Source organism: Zingiber officinale, chromosome 10A, assembly GCF_018446385.1.
Source record: "Zingiber officinale cultivar Zhangliang chromosome 10A, Zo_v1.1, whole genome shotgun sequence".
In the NCBI taxonomy this organism is placed as follows: Eukaryota; Viridiplantae; Streptophyta; class Magnoliopsida; order Zingiberales; family Zingiberaceae; genus Zingiber; species Zingiber officinale.
In genome coordinates this window covers 1,235,164-1,258,194 of record NC_056004.1, presented here as the reverse complement: position 1 = coordinate 1,258,194, position 23,031 = coordinate 1,235,164, and the positions used below count along the sequence as shown (strand labels likewise).

The window sequence follows — 23,031 nt, the reverse complement described above, 5'->3', positions numbered from 1 at the left end:
AAATTCGAGAAGCACTTTTTAGATGGAATACCAAATATTATTGTTTACATTGTTTCCAGTTATGTTCATGGTTACTAAAAGCAAGATACGTTGTCCAAATGAATGAATTGAAGGTCCAACAACAGTAGTGAAGTTTCAGTCTGATTGATCACAAGTTCAGACGAAAACCAAGCAACATCTGCCTAAAAATTATCAGGGACGATTTCTTCAGGCCACTTAAGTAGACACCGAGTAACTGGACATATCCACCGCTAGGGGAGCCTCAAATCACTTGCTTCGTACAGAACTCTGCTCGACAAATTGTAGACCTTAGCAAGTCTTCTGTAGCTCAATCATCTGATAACTCCAAGAAGATTAGCGCCTCCGAGCTTAGCTCCATCAAGTTGCTGTTTCAAGATAAAAGATGTATAAAAACATCACTGCTGGTGGTGTTAGAATGAGAGAGAAGAAATCTCAGCAATAATACATAATAAAGCAATCATATTAGGGTCTACAAATAAGAGAGAAGAACACACTGACATAGTCATGTATTTTATACCAAAATTTCAAGCAATCTGTAACAATCCTGTAGGTAGAATGAAAAGAAACATGGATAAGAAAACTTACAGAATCACGCAAATCAACTTCTCGAAGGTAAGCCCGTTGAAGATTTGCACCCTGCAAATTTGCACCATTCAACTTGGCACCCTGTAAATAAACAAATAACATTCATCAATTCCTAATGTCATTCAAATTTTGGTCTACTACTAAAAGAAAAAATATCTTAAGCCTTCCACACAGTTTAGGATTTTATTCCATTTCAGTTATTTTGAAATAAAAAATTGTTTATATTTATTAGGAAATTGTTAGAAATTTTATAAAACGAAGTTATAATTTTCCAGACAATAATTTTTATTTTGAGTCTATAAAAGGAATCCCACGTATTGAAATATCTTAGATTAATAATGTTTTCCCTTTCATGAGTTGTGAGTTCAAGTTTTTTTAGCAGTACATTTAATTCATGCTCATATTGTTAAGACAACCAAGTAATATTGTTTATAAAATGGGTTAGGACCTCATATACTGAGATATTTTCACCTAAATAATATTTCCCTCCCTATAAGTTATGAGTTTGAGTTCTTTTCGCATCATAATTAGTTCATACTGTGACAGCTTTTTGTTAGACATTCTAACAGATAGAAATGACAAAATCGGTTCATTGTTATTTTGTTATAAATAGGTTCATGACGAGAGTATTTAGCAATGTTTACCTTTAGATTTGCTCCTTCCAAATTAGCACCTTGGAGATTTGCGCCAGTAAATTTTGCACTCTAAAAATAAGTTAAATGTTAATGAACATGTTGACTAATTAATAAGGAAAAGATCATTGATTAAACAACAAAATAAATGGTAAACTATAAGCATGGCAAGACAATATCTCAAGAGTCACCATTTTTTTATTTTTTCAAACTGATAAGAAAAAGGCCATTAGTTAAGCAAAATTATAAATATGTTTTCCAACAGAACTCCAATAGGTTAGATTTAAACAATGGGCAGTTTCCATTGAAATTTCATAGAAATAAATAAGCTTGGGTGAACAAAAACAAGAGAATCAGAAGGAAGAAAAATAAATATTCATTTAATAAGGAGTCACAGCTACAATTTTGTCAGAAGTATGACTAGAATTATTGAGGAAGGATTCATGCTGTCCTTCCTGTCAACAAGATGATCTTTGAGTAGCAAGCAACTTAAATTGATAATATCCTTAAATGCAAGATCAATTTCCCATCTGTAGCTAAACAAAAATACTCCATACTTTCAATAAACTTCAACTACGAGGTGAATTATTTACTGTTGCTATTCATTATACAGACACTTGCTAACTAGAAATATCTTGAAAGCAAATATTTAAGATGAATAGTGAGCAAACCCTCTCATGAGAACACATTGATTAAAGTAACAAAGTTAACCAACCTGTAAATGTGCTGAACGAAGGTCTGCTTCGCAGAGACTACTTTGAGTTAAGCATGCATCTGTTGAATCATAAATTTACATCATTTATTAATACCACCAAATGGCTATTTGCAAGAATTTCCCATTTTCCAAAGAAAAAGAACCTACAAGTCAATCATTTTTTTCATCAGGCAGAAGTTCCAAAAGAATTAGGAAAAGGAATTATAAACCAAAAATCCTAGAAGACCCAATTTGCAGCAATATTGTGTTAGTAACTATATGATTTTATTTTCAAGGAAAGTTTATAAATTAAGAGTGATGTAGGGAATGGTTAAAGAAACTTCATAAGAAGATAATTTTGTCGATTGTATAAATCCACATCAAATAGGGAAAGTTCATGAATCATGATGTATCAAAAGCACAAATAAAAGAAGATTTTTGTTTACAACACAAATTGATAAAGAAAAAAATAGTACTTATAACCTTGGAGATTTGCACTCTGAAGATTTGCTCTATCCAATTTAGCTTGATGAAGGTCGGCTCCAATAAGCTCACATCTATGGAAGATAAGTCAGATATATGAAGACAGCTCTTATACAAGCCCGTAAATGAAATTTTTTTTACTTCACCAAGATGAGAAAAATCCTGATGGCACTCAATGACATCAATCTTAGACATTAACCTTTCCACTATCCAAGCAATAAAAATTAAAAGAACTTAATTTTGTTACTTCTAGTATTATTACATAACAAACTCTAAGAAGAATTGTAATTATTTTCTCCAATAAATGCCAAACTTTTTTGAAGACATCCCCTGGATTTGTTTGTGAGAAGTGGCAATGCAAGGCGGAATAACAAATAATCTTACAATGAGAATATAAAAACTTATTGAGACTGACATGCATAATATGGTTAAAATTGAGACACAAAAATCTAGAGTGTGAAACCAATCCAGTGCTCAAGAAATAAGCACACAGGTTAAAGAATATTTTACACAACAATGATAAAATCCTGCCAGAAAGATGCAAGTCTAAAACTAAAAGGATCTACAAGTTAATAAACTTCAACTGTTAATTAAAAAAAAAAGTAAAACAAGTGTGATGCTTGGAGTTAAAAATTGTCTAGCCTAATTCAGATAAAGTGGTGAAAAAGAGCAGCACAGTCCATGACTTCAAAAATTGGCATAGATCAGTCAACATGGCTAAAACATTTTTGTTCCAGCCACCAATCAATATTAATGCTATGTTGGTATGCCATTGTTGGCTGTGCTGATCATTTTGGTGGTACTAATTCGAACTATGTGTCACTTGAATCATAGGGATCAAGTTTTGGCCTCTCTTGGCCAATACGATTTGGAACCAATGAGATAGGATGATTCTCTGCTAACATTATTTGATCTTTTTGCCAACATGGAGTGGAAAATGAAACACTATAAAAAAGGGGGAAGGTGAAACACCAATAAGAGCACCAGAATCAACAACAAGAAGTGACACCAAAGCCCTAGAAACTGAGATATATCTATATCCTATAGTATGCCTGTTCTAGTCCTAGTTGTTCCAATTTTATTCTAATTCTTAGTGGTTAAATGAGCTAATTAATGAACAGTAGGAATACCATTTCATGGAAATAGATACATATGTATAAAAACTGATTTGGGGTAAAGACTCCCAAACCGAATGCCAAACCATACTGTAGTTGAGGTAAACTCCTTGATCACCGCTCAATACTCTTACAAAATCATGCAAACGACAACACCATCATGCATCACATGGGCACAATCCGCCCAATGTGATGTATCATATTACCAAAACATCTCGCCAAGATATCCAGACCGAAAACTTCCATCATTGCCCGATCTGCATCACTGCCCGCCCGGCTCAATTAGCCTCATTCCCGGCCTATCATTCAATCCGTTCAGCAAGTCAGGCGCCAATCCGCCATCTCTTCCTGGTCGGCTTCATTGCCTTCACGTCCCAATCGATCATTCAACTTGGCCAGTCATTCAAGAAGACCGGCCGGTCATTTAGGCCGCTTAGCCATTCAGCCCGACCGGTCAGTCAGCCTGACCGGTTAGTCAGCCCATCTAGCCGGTCAGCCCATGTAGCTGCACTGCCTGCTCCGCCTAGATACCCACTCAGACCATCTGCCACTCAGCCCATCCGCCATCCTTACATGTTCTGCTTCATTGCCCGGCCAACTCTGTCAGCAGCATTTCCCGACTGGTTCTTAGTTGCCCGATCTGTTTCACTGCCCGCCCAGCTCAGTCAGCTGCATTTCCCGGCTGGTTATTAGTTGCTCGGTCCTCATTTCTCGGCTGGTCATTCATGTCCCGGTCGGTCATTCAGCCCGATCGATCGGTCATTCAGCCCGATCGATCGGTCATTCAGCCCGATCGATCGGTCATTCAGCCCGATCGGTCGATCCACAAACTTGTGCGCATGGATTTGAACTTTACGAAATAGCCAATCAACATCCAGAGCAATGCCTTGAGACCGACACCTGTTTCTAGCTTCCCACACATAGTAGATTGAGTTAGAGATTCCTAGATGTCGTGTCTTCATCTTCCTACCACCCTCTTTATAATGTTGCCCAAAAATCTGGTTGTAACTCCTCAAAGGATTTGAAGTTGTGCTTGATTTCCAACCATCGCTTTAAGTAGGAATACCATTTCAAATACTAGATATCATGGAAGCTTTTTTAATGGGTTTTAAAAACTAAGAGGTCAATTTTATTAGGATGCTACTTGAACCAAATCACCAATACACTGATCTGATGCATTATACTCATTTGGTATTAGTGAGGTATAGATGAAATGTTTACAAAATTATTGTAGTTTGTTGCTCCAAAATTTCAATTCAATTGATAGGCTTATATTTGGAGTGAAACAAGATAAGTGGAAGAGAATAATATGGCAAGATAGTGTTGATACAGTCTGACCTGGCTGTTGTTTTGATGTTGACACGGATTTAAGTTTGTATCAGATGTTAATTAAACTCGGTTTGATTAATGATCAAGGTTGATCAAGTGGAAGGGAAAAGTCCAAGTTGGAAACTTGGCACGCGAAGTCGGAGAGGGCTCGGTAGCTCGTTCTCCGGACTAGGTCGGAGAGGGCTCGGTAGCTCGTTCTCTGGACCGGACGAAGTCGGAGAGGGCTCGGTAGCTCGTTCTCTGGACCGGACGAAGTTGGAGAGGGCTCGGTAGCTCGTTCTCCGGACTAGGTCGGAGAGGGCTCGGTAGCTCGTTCTCTGGACCTGACGAAGTCGGAGAGGGTTCGGTAGCTCGTTCTCCGGACTAGGTCAGAGAGGGCTCGGTAGCTCGTTCTCTGGACCGGACGAAGTCGGAGAGGGCTCGGTAGCTTGTTCTCCGGATTAGGTCAGGGAGGGACCTAAGTGGACATTCCATGGTACATTGGATCGGTCGACAGACCGATCCAGTGATACATAAGACAGTGGATCGGTCGGCAGACCGATCCAGTGAAACTAAGTTTCCATGGATCGGTCTGGTGACCGATCAGGAAACACTCAGTAGCACACTGAGTGTAATCTGATCGGTCTGTAGATCGATCAGGAAACACTCAGTAGCACACTGAGTGCAATCTGATCGGTCTTGGAGATCGATCAGGAGATGGTATTGCGAAGAGAAGAAGGCAGGGGATCGGTCGTGGAGACCGATCCACCTGCAGTCTGATCGGTCTCCACGACCGATCAGACAAGGACCGATCAGGATATGTCCTGATCGGTCCATGGATCGGTCTGGTGACCGATCCACACACAATCAGATTTGTTCGCTGTTTCTGCGATTCCTCCACTGCATTTGATCTGCCTGATTCATGTGATATAACCCTCTGTGCTGTTAGCTTTTGAGTTTGCAGGATCACAGGTATCATTCCAAGCCTAATTTCAAATTAAGTCCATAAGAGGAATACGACAAATGGCCTTTCTGCTGTGATTCGCGGCGCATGGTGCATTTGAAGCATCAACGGCTACTGGTGTGATCTGGCTGCGATCCGCTTGACTCCTGGTGATTGGTTCGAGCTCAGAAGACACCAGTGAAGACTGTGATTTCATTGGTGTGAGTTCAGAAAACCAGGTAAGGAGGAAGAAGGATTGGCTGCAGCGATGATTCTGTGCAGTTTGACCATGATCCGTGACAGCAGAGAACAGGGGCTTAAGAAGCAGTAAAAAGCGAGAGGAAAGAACAACAAGAAAGCAAGAAAGTGAAAAAAAAAAAACAAAACGTTCTGTTGATCGTTGAGGTGTGCTAAGTTCTTGAGCTCTCGGGTGAGAAACTGCTATCTGTGAGTTCTCTGTTTCCACTGATCCTCGCGTGGTTGTAAGCGTTAGTTCATTCTTCTTTGCCACCGAGCTCTGTAAGTCTTGTGCTTTAACATATATATTTCTTGAGACTTTGTGGAGAGGTTACTCCACCGAGAAGGAGGATCTTTAGCCGGAATTTATCCGGGGTGCGATCTACCGAAGATCAAGGGGTCGTCCACCTTACGGACACGCCGAGGAGTAGGGGCAAGTTATCTCCGAACCTCGTAAAGCCGTGTGTTAGTGTGCTTGTTTCCTCTTTGTTCTAATTTCCTAATTCCGCTGTGCTAACAAGTTTCTTTGTAGAAATTTGTGTTTAAGTTTTTAAGAGGCTATTCACCCCCCCTCTAGCCATCTAAGATCCCAACAAGTGGTATCAGAGTCTGGTGCTCTTCATCTGGACTAACATCCTAAGGAGCAAGAAGATGGCCATGAAGGAAGGATTCAGCACCAACAGACCACCCTTCTTCGATGGAGCAGATTTCCAGTATTGGAAGAGCCGCATGGAGTATTACCTCAAGACTGATATCTCCATGTGGTTCTCGGTCAAGGAAGGATTCACACCACCGAAGGACGAAGAAGGTAAGGAACTCGATTCATCAAGGTGGTCTACTGAACAAACTCGTAAAAGGCAAGCCGATGCCAAGGCGGTAGTCACCTTACAATGTGGGATTGCCAAGGACCAACTCGTCAAGGTAGGTCCATTCTCGAGTGCAAAAGATTTATGGAACAAGCTTATCGAGCTCCAAGAAGGAACTCGAGATTCTCGGATAGCCAAGAGGGACCTATTCTTGAATCAACTACAAAATCTTACCATGAAGGAAAACGAAACGGTAAGTGAACTACATGGGAGGTTCAAGGAAATCATCAATGGTCTACATTCCGTAGATGAACGCGTGGAGAATCACGATCTAGTAAGGTACGCTCTTAAAGCCTTTCCAAGGAATGCCTTGTGGTCATCTATGGTAGATGCCTACAAGGTTTCCAAGGATCTTTCCATTGTTAAATTAGACGAATTCTTTTGTGAAATGGAACTTCATGAACTTGCTAACAAAGGTCAAAGAGAGAAAGGTATTGCCTTAGTTGCAGGACCAAAGAACAAGGATGGAAGAAGAAAGAGAGAAAAGAAGAAGGAGAAAGAGATTTCTTCATCTACATCCTCCTCCGAGTCTGATGATGAAGGCGGATCATCATCAAGCGAGATGGTCAACTTCGTGAGGAGAATTATGAGAAGAAGCCGAAGATACAAAGGAAAAGGTAAACCTAATGATCAAAATATCGATAAGACTAATGTTACATGTTATGAGTGTAGCAAGAAAGGTCACTACCGGAGTGAGTGTCCAAAACTCAAGAAGGAGGAACGGGCCAAAAAGAAGGAGGAAAGAGCCAAGAAGAAGAAAGCTCTCAAGGCCACTTGGGATGAATCTTCCTCAAGCTCATCGGAGGAGGAAGAGAAGAAGGAGAAGAGTACTCGGCAATTGGCACTCATGGCAAGGGAGGAATCCGATTCCGGGAGTGATGGGGACGCAAGCACTTCAGCCGCGGCTTCATCATCTTCGGATGATGAAGAGGTAACCTCTTCTCACTTAGAAAAATGCTATAAGGCTATTACACATTTGTCTACCTTGCTTAAAAAATCGAAAACAGAAAATAAATCATTAAAAGAAGAAGTAGAAAACTTGAGGGCCCTTAGGGAAGATGAGGTTGATGACCTACATCTAGAGGTCCTTGAGGATGAGAACAAGGCCTTGAAGGGTGAGGTTGAGAAACTCAAGAAAATGCTTGAAAAATTCTCAACTAGCTCTAAGACCCTAGACATGATTCTAAATGCCCAAAGGGCGGTCTACAACAAGGCTGGATTAGGATACCAACCTAAGGAGTCTAACTTTATTTCTTTAGTGTCAAGAACCCAATTTCATAGATCGCATGTTTCTAGGGTTCATGAGACTAGGAAGAAGGTAACAAAGGCATGGGTGCCTAAGTCTTTCATTATAGATGCATTAGGTCCCAAGATTTGGGTACCTAAAACATCTATCTTTCGTGTCTTGTAGGCATTGGTAAAGGGGGAGCGTCTATCAACTTGGTTTGTTGATAGTGGATGCTCCAAGCACATGACCGGGGACAAGTCACTATTTTCTACCATTCAAAACAAAAATAGAGGTAATGTGTCATTTGGTAACAATGGTAGTCTTAAGGTTATAGGAGTTGGAGACATTCATATATCCGAAGGCCTCCAAATCAAGAATGTCCTTCTAGTCAAGGGGATGACTTTTAATCTCCTAAGTGTCAGTCAATTGTGTGATACGGGTTACACAATTGAGTTTCATTCAAGTCAATGTCTGGTCAAACACATTGACACACTTGACACGGTACTAGTAGGCACAAGAGTAGATAACATTTATCAAATTTCTTTTAAAGTGCTACTAATGCCTCTGCTAAGTGTTTCATGTCAAAAGAAGAAGAATCATGGCTTTGGCATAGGAGGTTGGCTCATGTGAACATGAAGAATATTAGAAAGCTGGCCAACAAAGGATTAGTGCGAGGCTTACCAAGCATCAAGTACCAAAAGACAAAACTATGTGATGCATGTCAAAAGGGTAAGCAAACAAAAGCAACTCATAAAGGTAAAAGCGCTGTAAGTACCTCTACTGTTTTAGATTTACTGCATATGGACTTGTTTGATTGTAGTAGTGTCATTTCTTTGAATGGTAGTAGATATTGCTTAGTGATTATTGATGATTTTACTAGATATACATGGACTTTCTTTTTGAAAAATAAGGATCAAACCATAGATATTTTTATTTCTTTTTGTAGAAGAATTGAAAATGAAAAATCAACAACAATTAAAACAATTAGAAGTGATCATGGTGGAGAATTTCAAAACCATAGATTTTTAGAGTTTTGTCAAGAAAAAGGATATAGGCATAAGGACCCCACAGCAAAATGGGGTTGTGGAGCGAAAGAACCGAGCTTTGCGAGAGGCTGCACGAAGCATGCTCAATGAGTACTCACTACCGAGCTACTTGTGGGCTGAAGCTGTGAATACAGCTTGCTATGTGCAAAACCGAGTCCTGATACATAGGTTTTTAGGAAAAACTCCTCATGAACTTTGGTTTGGGAAACCCCCTACAATTAAACATCTTAGGGTGTTTGGTTGTAAGGTGTTTATCTTGAACATCAAGGATCATCTTGGAAAGTTCACGGCTAAGGCTGATGAAGGGATACTGGTCGGGTACTCTCTCTTCAGCAAAGCCTATCGAGTCTACAACAATAGGACTAAATTGATTGAAGAGTCCTCAGATGTAGCATTTGAAGAAATCCCTAAATCGAATGATCAATCAAGGGATGTAGGAGAAATTCAACTTGAACTTAGAAATCTAAGTTTGAATGATCAAAATGAAGAAAGAGTCGAGGTTGACTCTGATGACGATGAGCAAAGGCAACAAAGGGCTCAGGCTGATCATTTGCCTGATACTGAGTCTCTGCCTGTGCCTAGTGAGACCATTCATGAGGCACCGCCAACACCAAGGCAATCTAGGATAGCCTCTAGTCATCCCCAAGACCAGATTGTGGGAGACATCCAACAAGGGGTTAGGACTAGATCATTCTTTAGAAATGAGTCTAATGAAGTCGCATTGATTTCAGAGATTGAACCAAAATTAGTTGATGAGGCATTGCGCGATCCTGATTGGATCATAGCTATGCAAGATGAGTTAGGTCAATTTGAAAGGAGCCAAGTGTGGGACTTAGTTCCTAGACCTAAGAAGACCACCATTATTGGAACTAAATGGGTCTTCAAAAATAAGTTAAATCAAAAGGGAGAAGTTGTAAGAAACAAGGCAAGACTTGTAGCCAAGGGCTATAGTCAAGTCGAAGGCCTCGATTATGATGAGACTTATGCTCCCGTGGCACGATTAGAGTCCATTCGTTTAATGCTAGCTTTTGCTGCACATAGAGGTTTCAAGCTCTATCAAATGGACGTTAAATCGGCCTTCTTAAACGGATTCATCAAAGAAGAGGTCTATGTTGAACAACCACCAGGGTTTGTGAATACCGAAGCTCCAAACCACGTGTACAAGCTCAAGAAAGCTCTTTATGGGCTTAAACAAGCACCTCGAGCTTGGTACGAAAGGTTGTCAACTTACCTACTAGAAAAGGGTTTTGTGAGAGGTCAAATAGATCCAACACTATTTCTGCGTAGAGATGGTGAAAACATTTTTGTAGCCCAAGTGTATGTCGATGACATAATTTGTGGCTCAAATAACAAGGGCTATTTGAATGAATTTATTTCTCACATGGAAAGTGAGTTTGAGATGAGTATAGTAGGAGAATTGACATTCTTCCTTGGACTTGAAATCAAACAAACTCGAGATGGAATTTATGTCCATCAGACGAAATACACTCAAGAGATGCTCAAAAAATTCAAAATGAGTGACTCTAATGAAGTATCCACTCCAATGGCGACAAACACTCGTCTTGACAATGATGAGAGTGGGAAACCAGTTGATCTAACGCAATATAGAAGCATGATCGGTAGTCTTCTATATCTCATAGCTAGTCAACCGGACATACTTTTTGCTGTGGGCATGTGCGCTAGATATCAAGTTTGTGCCAAGGAATCTCATTTAACTGCAGTTAAGAGAATTCTAAGATATCTCAAGGGCACAATTAGAGTAGGACTGTGGTACCTGTTGGTTGCTACTCGGATAGGCTATAGGTTCCACTGTTATGCTGGATGCAAATTGGATCGGAAAAGTACTAGTGGGGGTTGCCAATTTTTAGGTTCATCGTTGATTAGTTGGTCAAGTCGGAAGCAACATTGTGTTGCTCTCACCACGACCGAGGCTGAATACATTGCCATGGGAGAGAGTGTATCACAATTGTTGTGGATGATTCACACTCTAGAAGATTATGGACTTTCATATAAAGGAGTGCAAGTGTTGTGTGACAACATTAGCACAATAAACCTAACGAAAAATTCAGTCCATCATTCAAGGACCAAACACATTGAAGTGCGTCATCACTTCATTAGAGATCACGTAGCTAGGGGAGACATTGCACTCACATATGTTGAGTCAAAGTCAAACTTAGCCGACATTTTCACCAAACCCCTTCCGGAAAATGAATTTAGTCATTTAAGGAGAGAATTGGGGATGTGTTTGGCTCAATAGGCCATTAGGATTTCATCATGATCAATAAGGACAACTAAAACTAAAAGAGAAATTGGGAAATTAATTTGGGCAACTTGGGGACATCTCACACAAACTATAAGGTTTAACAAATTGTTTTTGTTTGCTAAATATGGGGTGAGATGCTAGGATCAACCAAATTATTCAAAATGTATCATGCATCCCTTGAATAATTAGGTTGAAGAGACATAAATTGAGTATGGGGAAGACCATTACATAATTCATGTGTATTTGGCTCCTAGATATTACTCATATATTCCAACCAAGGAATCTTGGTTGGACCTGTGTCTAGAAATCATCTAACCTTGTTGATGTGTTGATTGATACCCTTGATTGATACCTTCCTGATTTTGATTGAAAATAGGACAAGTTGGTGAAGAAATTTTGACATATTTTGACAAACTTGTAACTACTCATAGCAAGGATATATTTTGAACCGATAGCCTGAGTCAGATTTATTACCTTGGTTCACTATAGATCATAGTTTCAGCAAACAAACAAAACAAACTTCTCTGGTTTTGAAACTTTGAGATTCAACACATTTGTTATGAAGTGTCTGAAACTTTCGAGCCCTAAATAATTCCAAATCATTAGAGCTCATCATTAGGAAATATTCATTGGTATCACTGAATATAATCTGTGGGCTCTTCAGATCCTAGGTTCTGAACTTGGAAGTTGTTGAACCAAGTTTCAGAGCTTTCGATACGAATTTCAGAGACTGAAATCACTGATTATCAGACACTGATCGGTCCAGGGACCGATCAGGATGATATCTGATCGGTCTCTACGACCGATCAGGAGAGTTCCACCTCTCTGTTCGATATCTGATCGGTCTGCAGACCGATCAGGGGTTCTGGCACGTATCACTAGTTACTGATCGACCTCTGATCGGTCCGGGGACCGATCAAGAGGTTCCCTGATCGGTCTTCACGACCGATCAGGAGGTTCCCTGATCGGTCTCCACGATCGATCAGGAGGCTCTGGCACGCGACCTCTGATCCACCTCTGATCGGTCCAGGGCCCGATCAGGAGGCTCCCTGATCGGTCTCCACGACCGATCAGGACACTCCCTGATCGATCAGGACGTTCCCTGATCGGTCAGGATTTCTCCTGTTCGGACAGCCGTCCGATCTTATGATCTGATCACCCTCTTTAACTTCCCCCAATCCTTCGTCCTCTCATTTCACGCCGAAAACCCTAGCCGAACCACTCCTCAGTCCCGACTCTTCTCTCCATCTTCTCCGAAAGCCTCAAATGACGCCCAGGTAACTTCCTTTCTCCCCGAAATCTGTTCATTTTTGGCATTTTAGTTTCTTTTCACAGTGTATCTCTGTGTGTTGTCTCGGTTCTCGACTCTGTGGCTCCCGTGGACTCCCATTTGCCCCGACCATGTCCCATTTTTGACCTATTTAGGAAGAAATCAGCCGGTGAGGGTACGTCTAAGTCATCTGCTGAGAAATCCAAGTCTCAGGCACCCTCCCGACCTCAACCTTCCTCTTCTTCGAGATTCCCGAACCGACAGTTTGAACAAGTGTTTCAACAGAGGACATTCAAGCTACTCCCATGTCGATCTGTGGATCGAAAGTACATGGATGAGTTTTGTCCCTCTGTATCCGAAACCCTGGCATATTACAAACTTGACTCGTTAGTCTACCTAGAAAGGGACATCAACTATGACCTAGTATCTGAATTCTACAACAATCTTCATCAGACCAGTGATGGTGCTTATAGAACCAGAGTCGCTAAGAGAACTATCGATTTCTCCGTCGTAGAATTCTTTGCGTATCTAGGTTGCCGAATGTGTTCAGGAGATCCTTTTCCCATTTATCCTGATTTACCCGATCCTTTACCTCCTCCATTTGATGTCTCACCTGATTCCATCTATGAGTGCTTCTTCGGTCATCCTAGACCAGGTGGACTGGATGAGTTGGATGTTGATTTTCCCACCTTTGCCGCCCTACGACTATCTGCCCCTGATTATATTCTTTTTAAGATAGTCACAAACTGTCTTCTTCCAATCACATCCAAACCTCTAGCAGAGATCCGACCCTATCATTGTTTGATGTTTTATGGGTTGCGTCGGCGTCTCGACTTTGACATTATGTCCAGCATCTATACTTCGATCATCTCATATACTCAGCCTAGCAGCTCCACTATTTATATGCCTTATGGGCATATAATTACAGATTGGCTCGAGACTCTTCTGATTAATGGATCTAAGTGTAGGATAGTGAAGATGGTCAGACAGGATTGCAGACTTGGGAAACGGGCATTTTCCAAGTCCGGTATCTTGGGACAGAATGGGGCTGTTCGGTGGAAGGATGGGAGAGGTCTGGGAGAGTTACCACGGGCACTTCCTCGGCAGTTCTTGCTCCTCCTCCTGCCGATGAGGCCGATCCCGATCTGCTACCGGATCAGAGCTAGAGCCGCTCGATCAAGACGATGGCTCATCTGTGAGCTCCATGGATGCGTGTTCGGATCGACCACGATGACTTACTGCATCGTGATTAGTGGCCGGATGGCCAACTACCCACCTCATGACATTTCTGTCATCCACCTTGAGCTATGCCGCCTCAGGGTTACATGCCTCCAGCAGATGATGATGATGTTCCTCGTTGTGAGGATATTGATTGATACATTCTGTGTGTCACTTTGCCTGTCTGTGTTTTGGATGCTATTTGTTGGATATCTTTGTCTGACCTGGATACTTATGCTACTCATATATTTTTGCTATTCATTTGTCTATTTCTTGCTTTTCCTTATGCTTCAGTTCATATTAATATGTTGTTCCTATGCCATGACTTGATTGTATCTTATCTCTTTCTTACTGTCATATAATACACTTAGAGGGAACTTTAGGTGCATTAAGAAAAAGACAGTATGGGTTGAGGGAGAGCCTTTTGAGTTTTGTCACCTCATTTGCACCTTTTCGGTGTTTGACAAAGGGGGAGAGGATACCTAAGTTTAGAGATGTATGAAGGCTTGATTTTAGGGGAGAAGATAACGGGAAGGATCTTGATTCCTGTTATTGACTTAGTGGTGTATCCATCTTAGGGGGAGGATCTTGATTCCCCTAAAATTATGAAAATAAGAACATTTCTGATCTAAACTTAAATCGTGTTGTCAAACAACAAAAAGGGGGAGATTGTTGATACAGTCTGACCTGGCTGTTGTTTTGATGTTGACACGGATTTAAGTTTGTATCAGATATTAATTAAACTCGGTTTGATTAATGATCAAGGTTGATCAAGTGGAATGGAAAAGTCCAAGTTGGAAACTTGGCACGCGAAGTCGGAGAGGGCTCGGTAGCTCGTTCTCCGGACTAGGTCGGAGAGGGCTCGGTAGCTCGTTCTCTGGACCGGACGAAGTCGGAGAGGGCTCGGTAGCTCGTTCTCCGGACTAGGTCAGAGAGGGCTCGGTAGCTCGTTCTCCGGACTAGGTCGGAGAGGGCTCGGTAGCTCGTTCTCTGGACCGGACGAAGTCGGAGAGGGCTCGGTAACTCGTTCTCCGGACTAGGTCAGAGAGGGCTCGGTAGCTCGTTCTCTGGACCTGACGAAGTCGGAGAGGGCTCGGTAGCTCGTTCTCCGGACTAGGTCAGAGAGGGCTCGGTAGCTCGTTCTCTGGACCGGACGAAGTCGGAGAGGGCTCGGTAGCTTATTCTCCGGATTAGGTCAGAGAGGGACCTAAGTGGACATTTCATGGTACATTGGATCGGTCGGCAGACCGATCCAGTGATACATAAGACAGTGTATCGGTCGGCAGACCGATCCAGTGAAACTAAGTTTCCATGGATCGGTGTGACCGATCAGGAAACACTTAGTAGCACACTGAGTGTAATCTGATCGGTCTGTAGACCGATCAGGAAACACTCAGTAGCACACTGAGTGTAATCTGATCGGTCTGTAGACCAATCAGAGTGCAATCTGATCGGTCTTGAAGACCGATCAGGAATGGTATTCGAAGAGAAGAAGGCAGGGATCGGTCGTGGAGACCGATCCACCTGCAGTCTGATCGGTCTCCACGACCGATCAGACAAGCTGTGGACCGATCAGGATATGTCCTGATCGGTCCATGGATCGGTCTGGTGACCGATCCACACACAATCAGATTTGTTCGCTGTTTCTGCGATTCCTCCACTGCATTTGATCTGCCTGATTCATGTGATATAACCCTCTGTGCTGTTAGCTTTTGAGTTTGCAGGATCACAGGTATCATTCCAAGCCTAATTTCAAATTAAGTCCATAAGAGGAATACGACAAATGGCCTTTCTGCTGTGATTCGCGGCGCATGGTGCATTTGAAGCATCAACGGCTACTGGTGTGATCTGGCTGCGATCCGCTTGACTCCTGGTGATTGGTTCGAGCTCAGAAGACACCAGTGAAGACTGTGATTTCATTGGTGTGAGTTCAGAGAACCAGGTAAGGAGGAAGAGGGATTGGCTGCAGCGATGATTCTGTGCAGTTTGACCACGATCCGTGACAGCAGAGAACAGGGGCTTAAGAAGCAGTAAAAAGCGAGAGGAAAGAACAACAAGAAAGCAAGAAAGTGAAAAAAGAAAACAAAACGTTCTGTTGATCGTTGAGGTGTGCTAAGTTCTTGAGCTCTCGGGTGAGAAACTGCTATCTGTGAGTTCTCTGTTTCCACTGATCCTCGCGTGGTTGTAAGCGTTAGTTCATTCTTCTTTGCCACCGAGCTCTGTAAGTCTTGTGCTTTAACATATATATTTCTTGAGACTTTGTGGAGAGGTTACTCCACCGAGAAGGAGGATCTTTAGCCGGAATTTATCCAGGGTGCGATCTACCGAAGATCAAGGGGTCGTCCACCTTACGGACACGCCGAGGAGTAGGGGCAAGTTATCCCCGAACCTCGTAAATCCGTGTGTTAGTGTGCTTGTTTCCTCTTTGTTTTAGTTTCCTAATTCCGCTGTGCTAACAAGTTTCTTTGTAGAAATTTATGTTTAAGTTTTTAAGAGGCTATTCACCCCCCCTCTAGCCATCTAAGATCCCAACAGATAGGAGTTTATTTCCATGAGTTAACAACTTGAAGCCTATGTCACATAAGGGTTTGCTCATCCAAGTAACAACAGACTCACAAAATTTGCACAAAAAAAAGCATGATATTAGGGTGCAAGTCTCTTTATAATGAATGATCAGGAAAATAGTTAACTAAATTCTGCATATAGAAATCACTTGAAGCCTGAAGGGACTTAAGAAGAACAAAACAAAATGTGAGTTTTGTTGTCAAAGTCTTACTCACGCAAGTTTGCATCTTCGAAGATTGAACCCCCTGCTTCAGCATCCTATCAAGAAGAAAATATGCATCAACTGAAAGGAAGTGAAACTATTTGGCTATGATTAGAAAAAATCACAAAAGACTCCACAATCAAATATCAATTAAAAATTACAATGCTTATGAACGAAGACTACTGTACAACTAACAGAAAGTAACAGTGATTTATGAAAAAACAATTAACCTACATCTCAAGTTGACAAGTGAAGAATCCTACCCCAAACTTAGCCTTATTGAGATTAGCTCTTGAAAAATTGGTTTTCTGGATGCAGGCATAACTGAAATCAACATATGATAAATCCTGCAAAGAACCAAAAGTGAAATAACTGAATTCAAAGAAACCAATTGACATGGCAAATCGATATTCTTGATTACATATCAGTTCTTAAGTAAAGATGAAATGGACCAACATTCAACTTAAAGTTTCAGTTATATTGGATGAGTTATTCAGCAAAGAGGGAAATTGAAAAAGAAAACATTAATAGGATTAATAGCAGGTTGTTGAAATATAAAGAAACTCCAGTGCTTTGTGTCATGATGTGCTCATTAGGGGTAAAGGAAAAAATTTTTGCAAGCTATAGTACAATCTATCATACATTCTAGGTCAAAGTGTTGGATAGATAGTGTACAAGAGAAGAGATCATAACTAACACTGACAGTAATTAGGCATAGCATCAAAAAATGATAAATGAAAGTAAATATATTAAGATGAAATGAATATGTTCAAAATCAACCAATAAATTCTATAGTTAGATAAGTTGAATTAATTAAAGACAAAATGTGAGGAATAGAGGGACTAAATAAAATTATTTAAGTAATTTCAACGTAATTGAATATTGCTAGATTAAATGGATCTATAAGATCCATGTACCCCACCCTTTTGTCAACTATAACTTATTCTAAAAAAGGGACACGTCATCTATAGACAAAAAGATAAAGATTGAACAGGTCCTTGTTTCAGTATTTTCAACACAGAACAACAATAAGAATGAGCACAAAAGGAGCACTTTGAAGTCTTACCAGCTTAGAGAGATCAAGACCAGAAAGGTTCACGCCTCGAAACCTCACTTTTTCAGATTGAATGATTTGGATGACTTCTTTACGTGTTAATTCTGTTAATTCAACCACTGGGGTATCTTCATCTTTTCTATTACACATACTTGCGTTAATATTTTCAACCAATCCCTGCTCCAAAAGAAACAAAATACATTAGTTAATAGAATAGCAAACCCTATATATATATATATATATATAAAATAAAAGAGCTACTGCTGAATTCAAAATGAAGAACCGTGCTCAAAGTAGTGTGTTTTAGCATAAAGAATCTGGATATGAAACACTGTCAAGAGTCACTCAAAAGTTGTAGATACTTGTTTTGATTTTGAAACTCCCAATGAATGCGAGGCACCAACTTCAACCATACTGCATTTAACTTCATTTTTCATGTTTACATCACATGCATTAAATGCAACAAAAACTTCTTAAAAACAAGGAAAATATTTCCAACTATATGCAAAGACTAAGCCTTCTTTAATTGGACAACAAAACTTTAAAATGTCCGAGAGATAGCTAGGGCTGAGCATTTAATTAAAACCGAACCAAACTAATCGAAACCAAACTCAGGAATTTTTTTTGACAAACCGAACTGATTGAAGTTTGTCACTAAATCTGAACAAACCAAACCAATATAAAATTGGTTAATTTGGTAACTGACCGAATTAATCAAATTCTCCAAAGTCAATTATTCCTTCACTAGCAGCCGATTGATATGTGAATAGTCGACTACGCCACTCGACTACTAAACTTACTGTCCAGTTTATCAGTCCAATATCGATTAATCCTATGTATTAGTAGTCGACTGATCTTAATGAGTCGTGACTTCGCTATTACTCAAGTTCGGAGATTTTTTTATGACAGACCTAGACTAGCAGTGGACTGATTCTTACGTATACATTAAACCAGTTCAGTTTAATCGAATTTTGAATTTAAAACCGAGACTGAACTAAATAAACCAAAATAACTAAGTTTTTTTAAAAATAAATAAATAATCAAATTAAATTGATATGGTCAGTTATTTCAGTTTAACCAAGATTTTGCTCACCCCTACAGATAGCAACTTGTGTCGTATGGTTCTCATATTTATGGAGTTGCATGTATTAACAGAAAGGAGACACAATTGAACTAATAGATAATAGAACAAAAATCTAATTGAGAGAATAATCTAACTAAAATATTACTTTGTAGACTAAGATAATGTCACATCAAATATGTTTGGAGGTTGCATGTTTCCGTACTTTCAGTTGCCACAAGTATTCAATCACTTGGAAAATGTTGATGCATTGCATGATATTAAGAATGGTCAGTTGGCTTATTCAAGGGGAAGCTCTCACTTTAGAAGCAAAAGATAGTATTGTGATATGGATGAAGTTATTTTATTTGCACTTAATGCTGGTTCATCGTTCTAAAGTATCACTAAATGACTTTCTAGTATTTTAAGAAAAACTAATAGACGCATATTTATAGTATCATTCGTCAACCTTCCAGAGTAAGTGCTGATAGAACAGAAAGGCCATCATCACTTACAAGTAACTGATAGTATTCTGCCTCTCGTATCAGCTCTTGGTAGTCAGAGTCTTGGAGCATCGGAATGATACCATCCCTTAACCAATTTAGTATATGCCTAAAATGCTTCCCATCTCTATCAATAAATATCATTCCCTGCAAAAACAGAGCATAGTACATCAGAAAAAACTTAAATTAATTTTGTCAAAACAAACAAAAGCAACACTGCATAATCTCAATTGTTTGAGGTTTTGTCCCCGGGGCTATGGTGCCGCTGTAGGACATTCAAGTTGTCACCCAGACACCCGCAGTTCAATCCCCATCTATGGCGTATTTGTAGGAATTTTTCCTCCAAATGGGACTCACAACCAACTGATGCTAAGCTTTTGGGTTGCCTGTTGTGCACGCTTCCCGATTTACCCTGCTAGCTGGTGGAAAATTTTTGTGGGGTCAGGCCGATCACCCCTAGGGTTAGTCAATGAGGCTAATGGGTTTGCAATTGTTTGAGGTTGGGTAGATAGATTTGTCCTGATATTGCCAATCATGTAAAGCTACATAGCTGGTAATAGTTAGATAAACCTTAGGCTAATTTAAACAACTACACTAGGTGTAACTCAATTGATTGAGGTTGGCTAGGAAAATCTGTTCTGATATTGCAAACCATTTAAGACTACATTGCTGGTAATAGCTAGATAAAATAAATCACAGTCGACAAACATTTAAAGATTTTCAGAATATGCTTATCAAATTTTGTTTTACACTTTATAGATCATGCCAATCATGTAAACAGCAAGATATATCTTAGAAAAGCATAATGTATTCGTAGACCACTAGTTTACCTTTAAAAGACAAAAAAAGTGATAGGCAAGCAACTGGATTAGCTTGACATAATTTTTACAATATGCCACAAATGGCGTCAAATGAAAAAAAAAGGAAGTGAAACCATGCAAAAGGCAATTTTCTCGATAGCATAAACAGCCATCTAGGACCAGTTATAAAGAAGAAAATACAATATAATAATAATAATAAAAAGGCAGCCCGGTGCACGAAGCTCCCGCCATGCGGGGTCCCGGAGAAGGGTCCATTGTACGCATAGCATAAAGTTGTACGCATATCCTACTTTTTTGCAAGAGGTTGTTTCCAGGAAAATACAATATAATAATATCACCATTAAAAAAAAAGAAATCAAGAAAAAATGTATAACAACAAAAAAAAATATGCATAGCATAAAGTTGGGGAGGACTGATCATTAAAAGCATTAAAAGAAAGAAAATTCAATGATAAGTTCTCTCAGTAAAAAAAAAATGCTAGCTTTCAAATTGTTATTTCCAAGTTTTTTTATCATCTCTTTTATCTTAAGGATAAGGATAGAAACAACAAATAAACTAATAAATAGCGGAGTAAAATATATTTATCCAACTTCAAATAGTTGGGAAAAACAGTTTGTTGTTGTTTCGATTGTTAACTTCCATTTTGCAATTAAGTGATAAGTTACCAATCCTAAAACATTAAATAGCAGAGCAATAAGATTCAGGCAGGAAATAATATATACAAGTACAGTACAAACAAGAAACCAAGCCATAAGGCTGGCGTACTAACAATACCGTTTTATCATCAGTAAAAACTGTATGCTGCCCACTAAATATCGTTGCCAACATGGAATCAGGCTCACGCTGCGTGAGTGTATCAATTGTTGTGGCATATTTCTTACCCCCTGAAAAAAATGGTCTTAGAATGAAGGATCAGTGTGACACACATGAGAATGAATTGTGCATGAGAAATTAAGATGGTAATATATTTTATTAGTCAAGCCAACTCTTAAGATAATAAAAGAATGACTAATCTAGAGAGTTATATAAGAGCTAACTCCTGAATAAGTTATTGCCGGCTTACCTGTCTGAATGAACCAGCAAAAGGTTAATTTGAATTAAAGTTTTTCTGCTGAACATCAATGTCCTTCCAATTACCTTCCGAGTTATTTGAAAGCGTATTATGTCACACAATTTTTTTTTTACCGAAATACTGCAACTCGGTTGTAAATTTAAAACTAGCTGAAGCTAATAGTCATCTACCAAAGGAAAGAAATCCAGTCCAAATTATCACTATAGTCAGGCTCTCCCTCGGATAAATCTTCAAAAAAAAAAAAACAACGAGTAACTAATCCAACGTAGACTTAAGAATACTTTCATGGAGATAAAAGATCTCCTGTTAAAGAAACGCATCCAGTAAGAGAATAATCTTCTCCCATCAATGTCCAAGCATATTCTCAAAAACCCTAATTAGGTAGAGCTGTCTCGGAACCCGAATAAACCATAGAGATGGAAGATCGACCGACCTACGTTGAGGAAGACTTGCGACGGAGGCCTCGGAGTGCCGGGCTCCATTTTCGCCGGCCTCCTGCTCGCCTCCGGCCGATTTGTAGTTTCCTCCCTCACGATTACACGAATGCCCCTGCTCTGACAGTCATATAACAAGATTGACCTTCGTGTGCAGGGATGAATCGGACGATACGGAGGAAACCGATTAAATAATTGGGTATTTGAAGAAAAAAACTTTAGCTAAGTCTTTTTATTCGATCATCAGCCTATATCCCATCTTCTTGTAAAATAATTTATTTTTAAAAAAAATATAGATAATAATAATAGAATGATGGATAGTATGAATAATTGATACATTAAGGAATATGAGAATAAAAATTAAATATGTGATGAGTATGAAGTTAGATGAGGGATAGATTTAATAAATGAGAATAGATAAGAGAATATGAAAAATTTATATGGAGTTGAATCGCTCATCTCATATTCAATATTACTTGGTTTAATATTTTTTTAAAATGTATTTACTCATGTAAAAGATTGTTGTGTTAAGATAAATACCTCCGTAATTTTTCTTTTCAGATTGTGTGGAATAGTGCTGGAGGCATCCTTAAGCTGGCAATTTCATAATTTGGTGCAATTGAATGAGAATGCATTTGATTGTTGCTTCTTTGGTGTGCTTTGTCTTACTATTTTGAAGAAAAGATTGGTGTGGTTTCTTTGTGTTTATGGATGATAAAGAAAAGAAGAGTTTTGGTTTTTCTGAAGCAGTTTGGTAATGACCAAAAGGCAGGAACTAACTTGGAAAGGTAACGATGCATGTATTAGGCTCCGTAATAGGAGCAGATTTCTTGGTCCACTTTTTTTTTAATCAAGAGATGATCCATTCTTAATTGTAATCGGATCGCAATCTGGATTTACCGTCCCTGTCAAGTTATAGTTTAGGTCGGAGCGGACGGCCGAAAATCGGAGGCTGCCCTACGCAGCACTCGACAACCTGGATACTTGCTCACTCCGGATGGTCTCCGGCTGCCCGCTCTGATCCAAATTATAATCTGATGGGGACGATAAACTCAAAAAAGATCACAACTAATTGTAATCGGATCGTAATTACGATCCGATCATAATTAAGAGTGGGACATCCTTTAATCCATAAAAAAATGGACCAAGAGATGTGGGACTGATCTCACTCCAGAAGACATTTGTGTGCCCAACTAAATGATGAAAGTTTTTTTAAACATGAATTCTAAACAATTGTCATTGTTTTTGTGTCATCTATAAAATCCGGTAGCTTAAGGAGAACAGCAAACGAATCTTCCGTAGAGATTGGAATATGACAACATCGATATTCTCCTTGCCAATTGGAATTAGGAAGATCTCATAAATTACTTAATACTATGGAAACCGGGTCTTATATATAGTATTATATCTG

General features: G+C 39.7%; 1 protein-coding gene across 1 annotated transcript; it reads right to left on the bottom strand.

Annotated features, from left to right (window-relative positions):
- Positions 1-3: 3 nt before the first annotated feature.
- Positions 4-21,823, bottom strand: LOC122026082 (FH protein interacting protein FIP2-like). Its single transcript, XM_042584718.1, has 11 exons — positions 21,620-21,823; positions 20,889-20,998; positions 19,306-19,440; positions 17,743-17,907; positions 16,940-17,023; positions 16,686-16,732; positions 2,416-2,489; positions 1,954-2,012; positions 1,251-1,310; positions 607-687; positions 4-386 (listed from the first exon to the last, which is right to left on the bottom strand). Exons 1-11 carry the CDS (start codon positions 21,666-21,668, stop codon positions 333-335), a joined length of 918 nt encoding a protein of 305 aa, XP_042440652.1. The 5' UTR covers positions 21,669-21,823; the 3' UTR covers positions 4-332.
- Between the last annotated feature and the right edge of the window lie 1,208 nt (positions 21,824-23,031).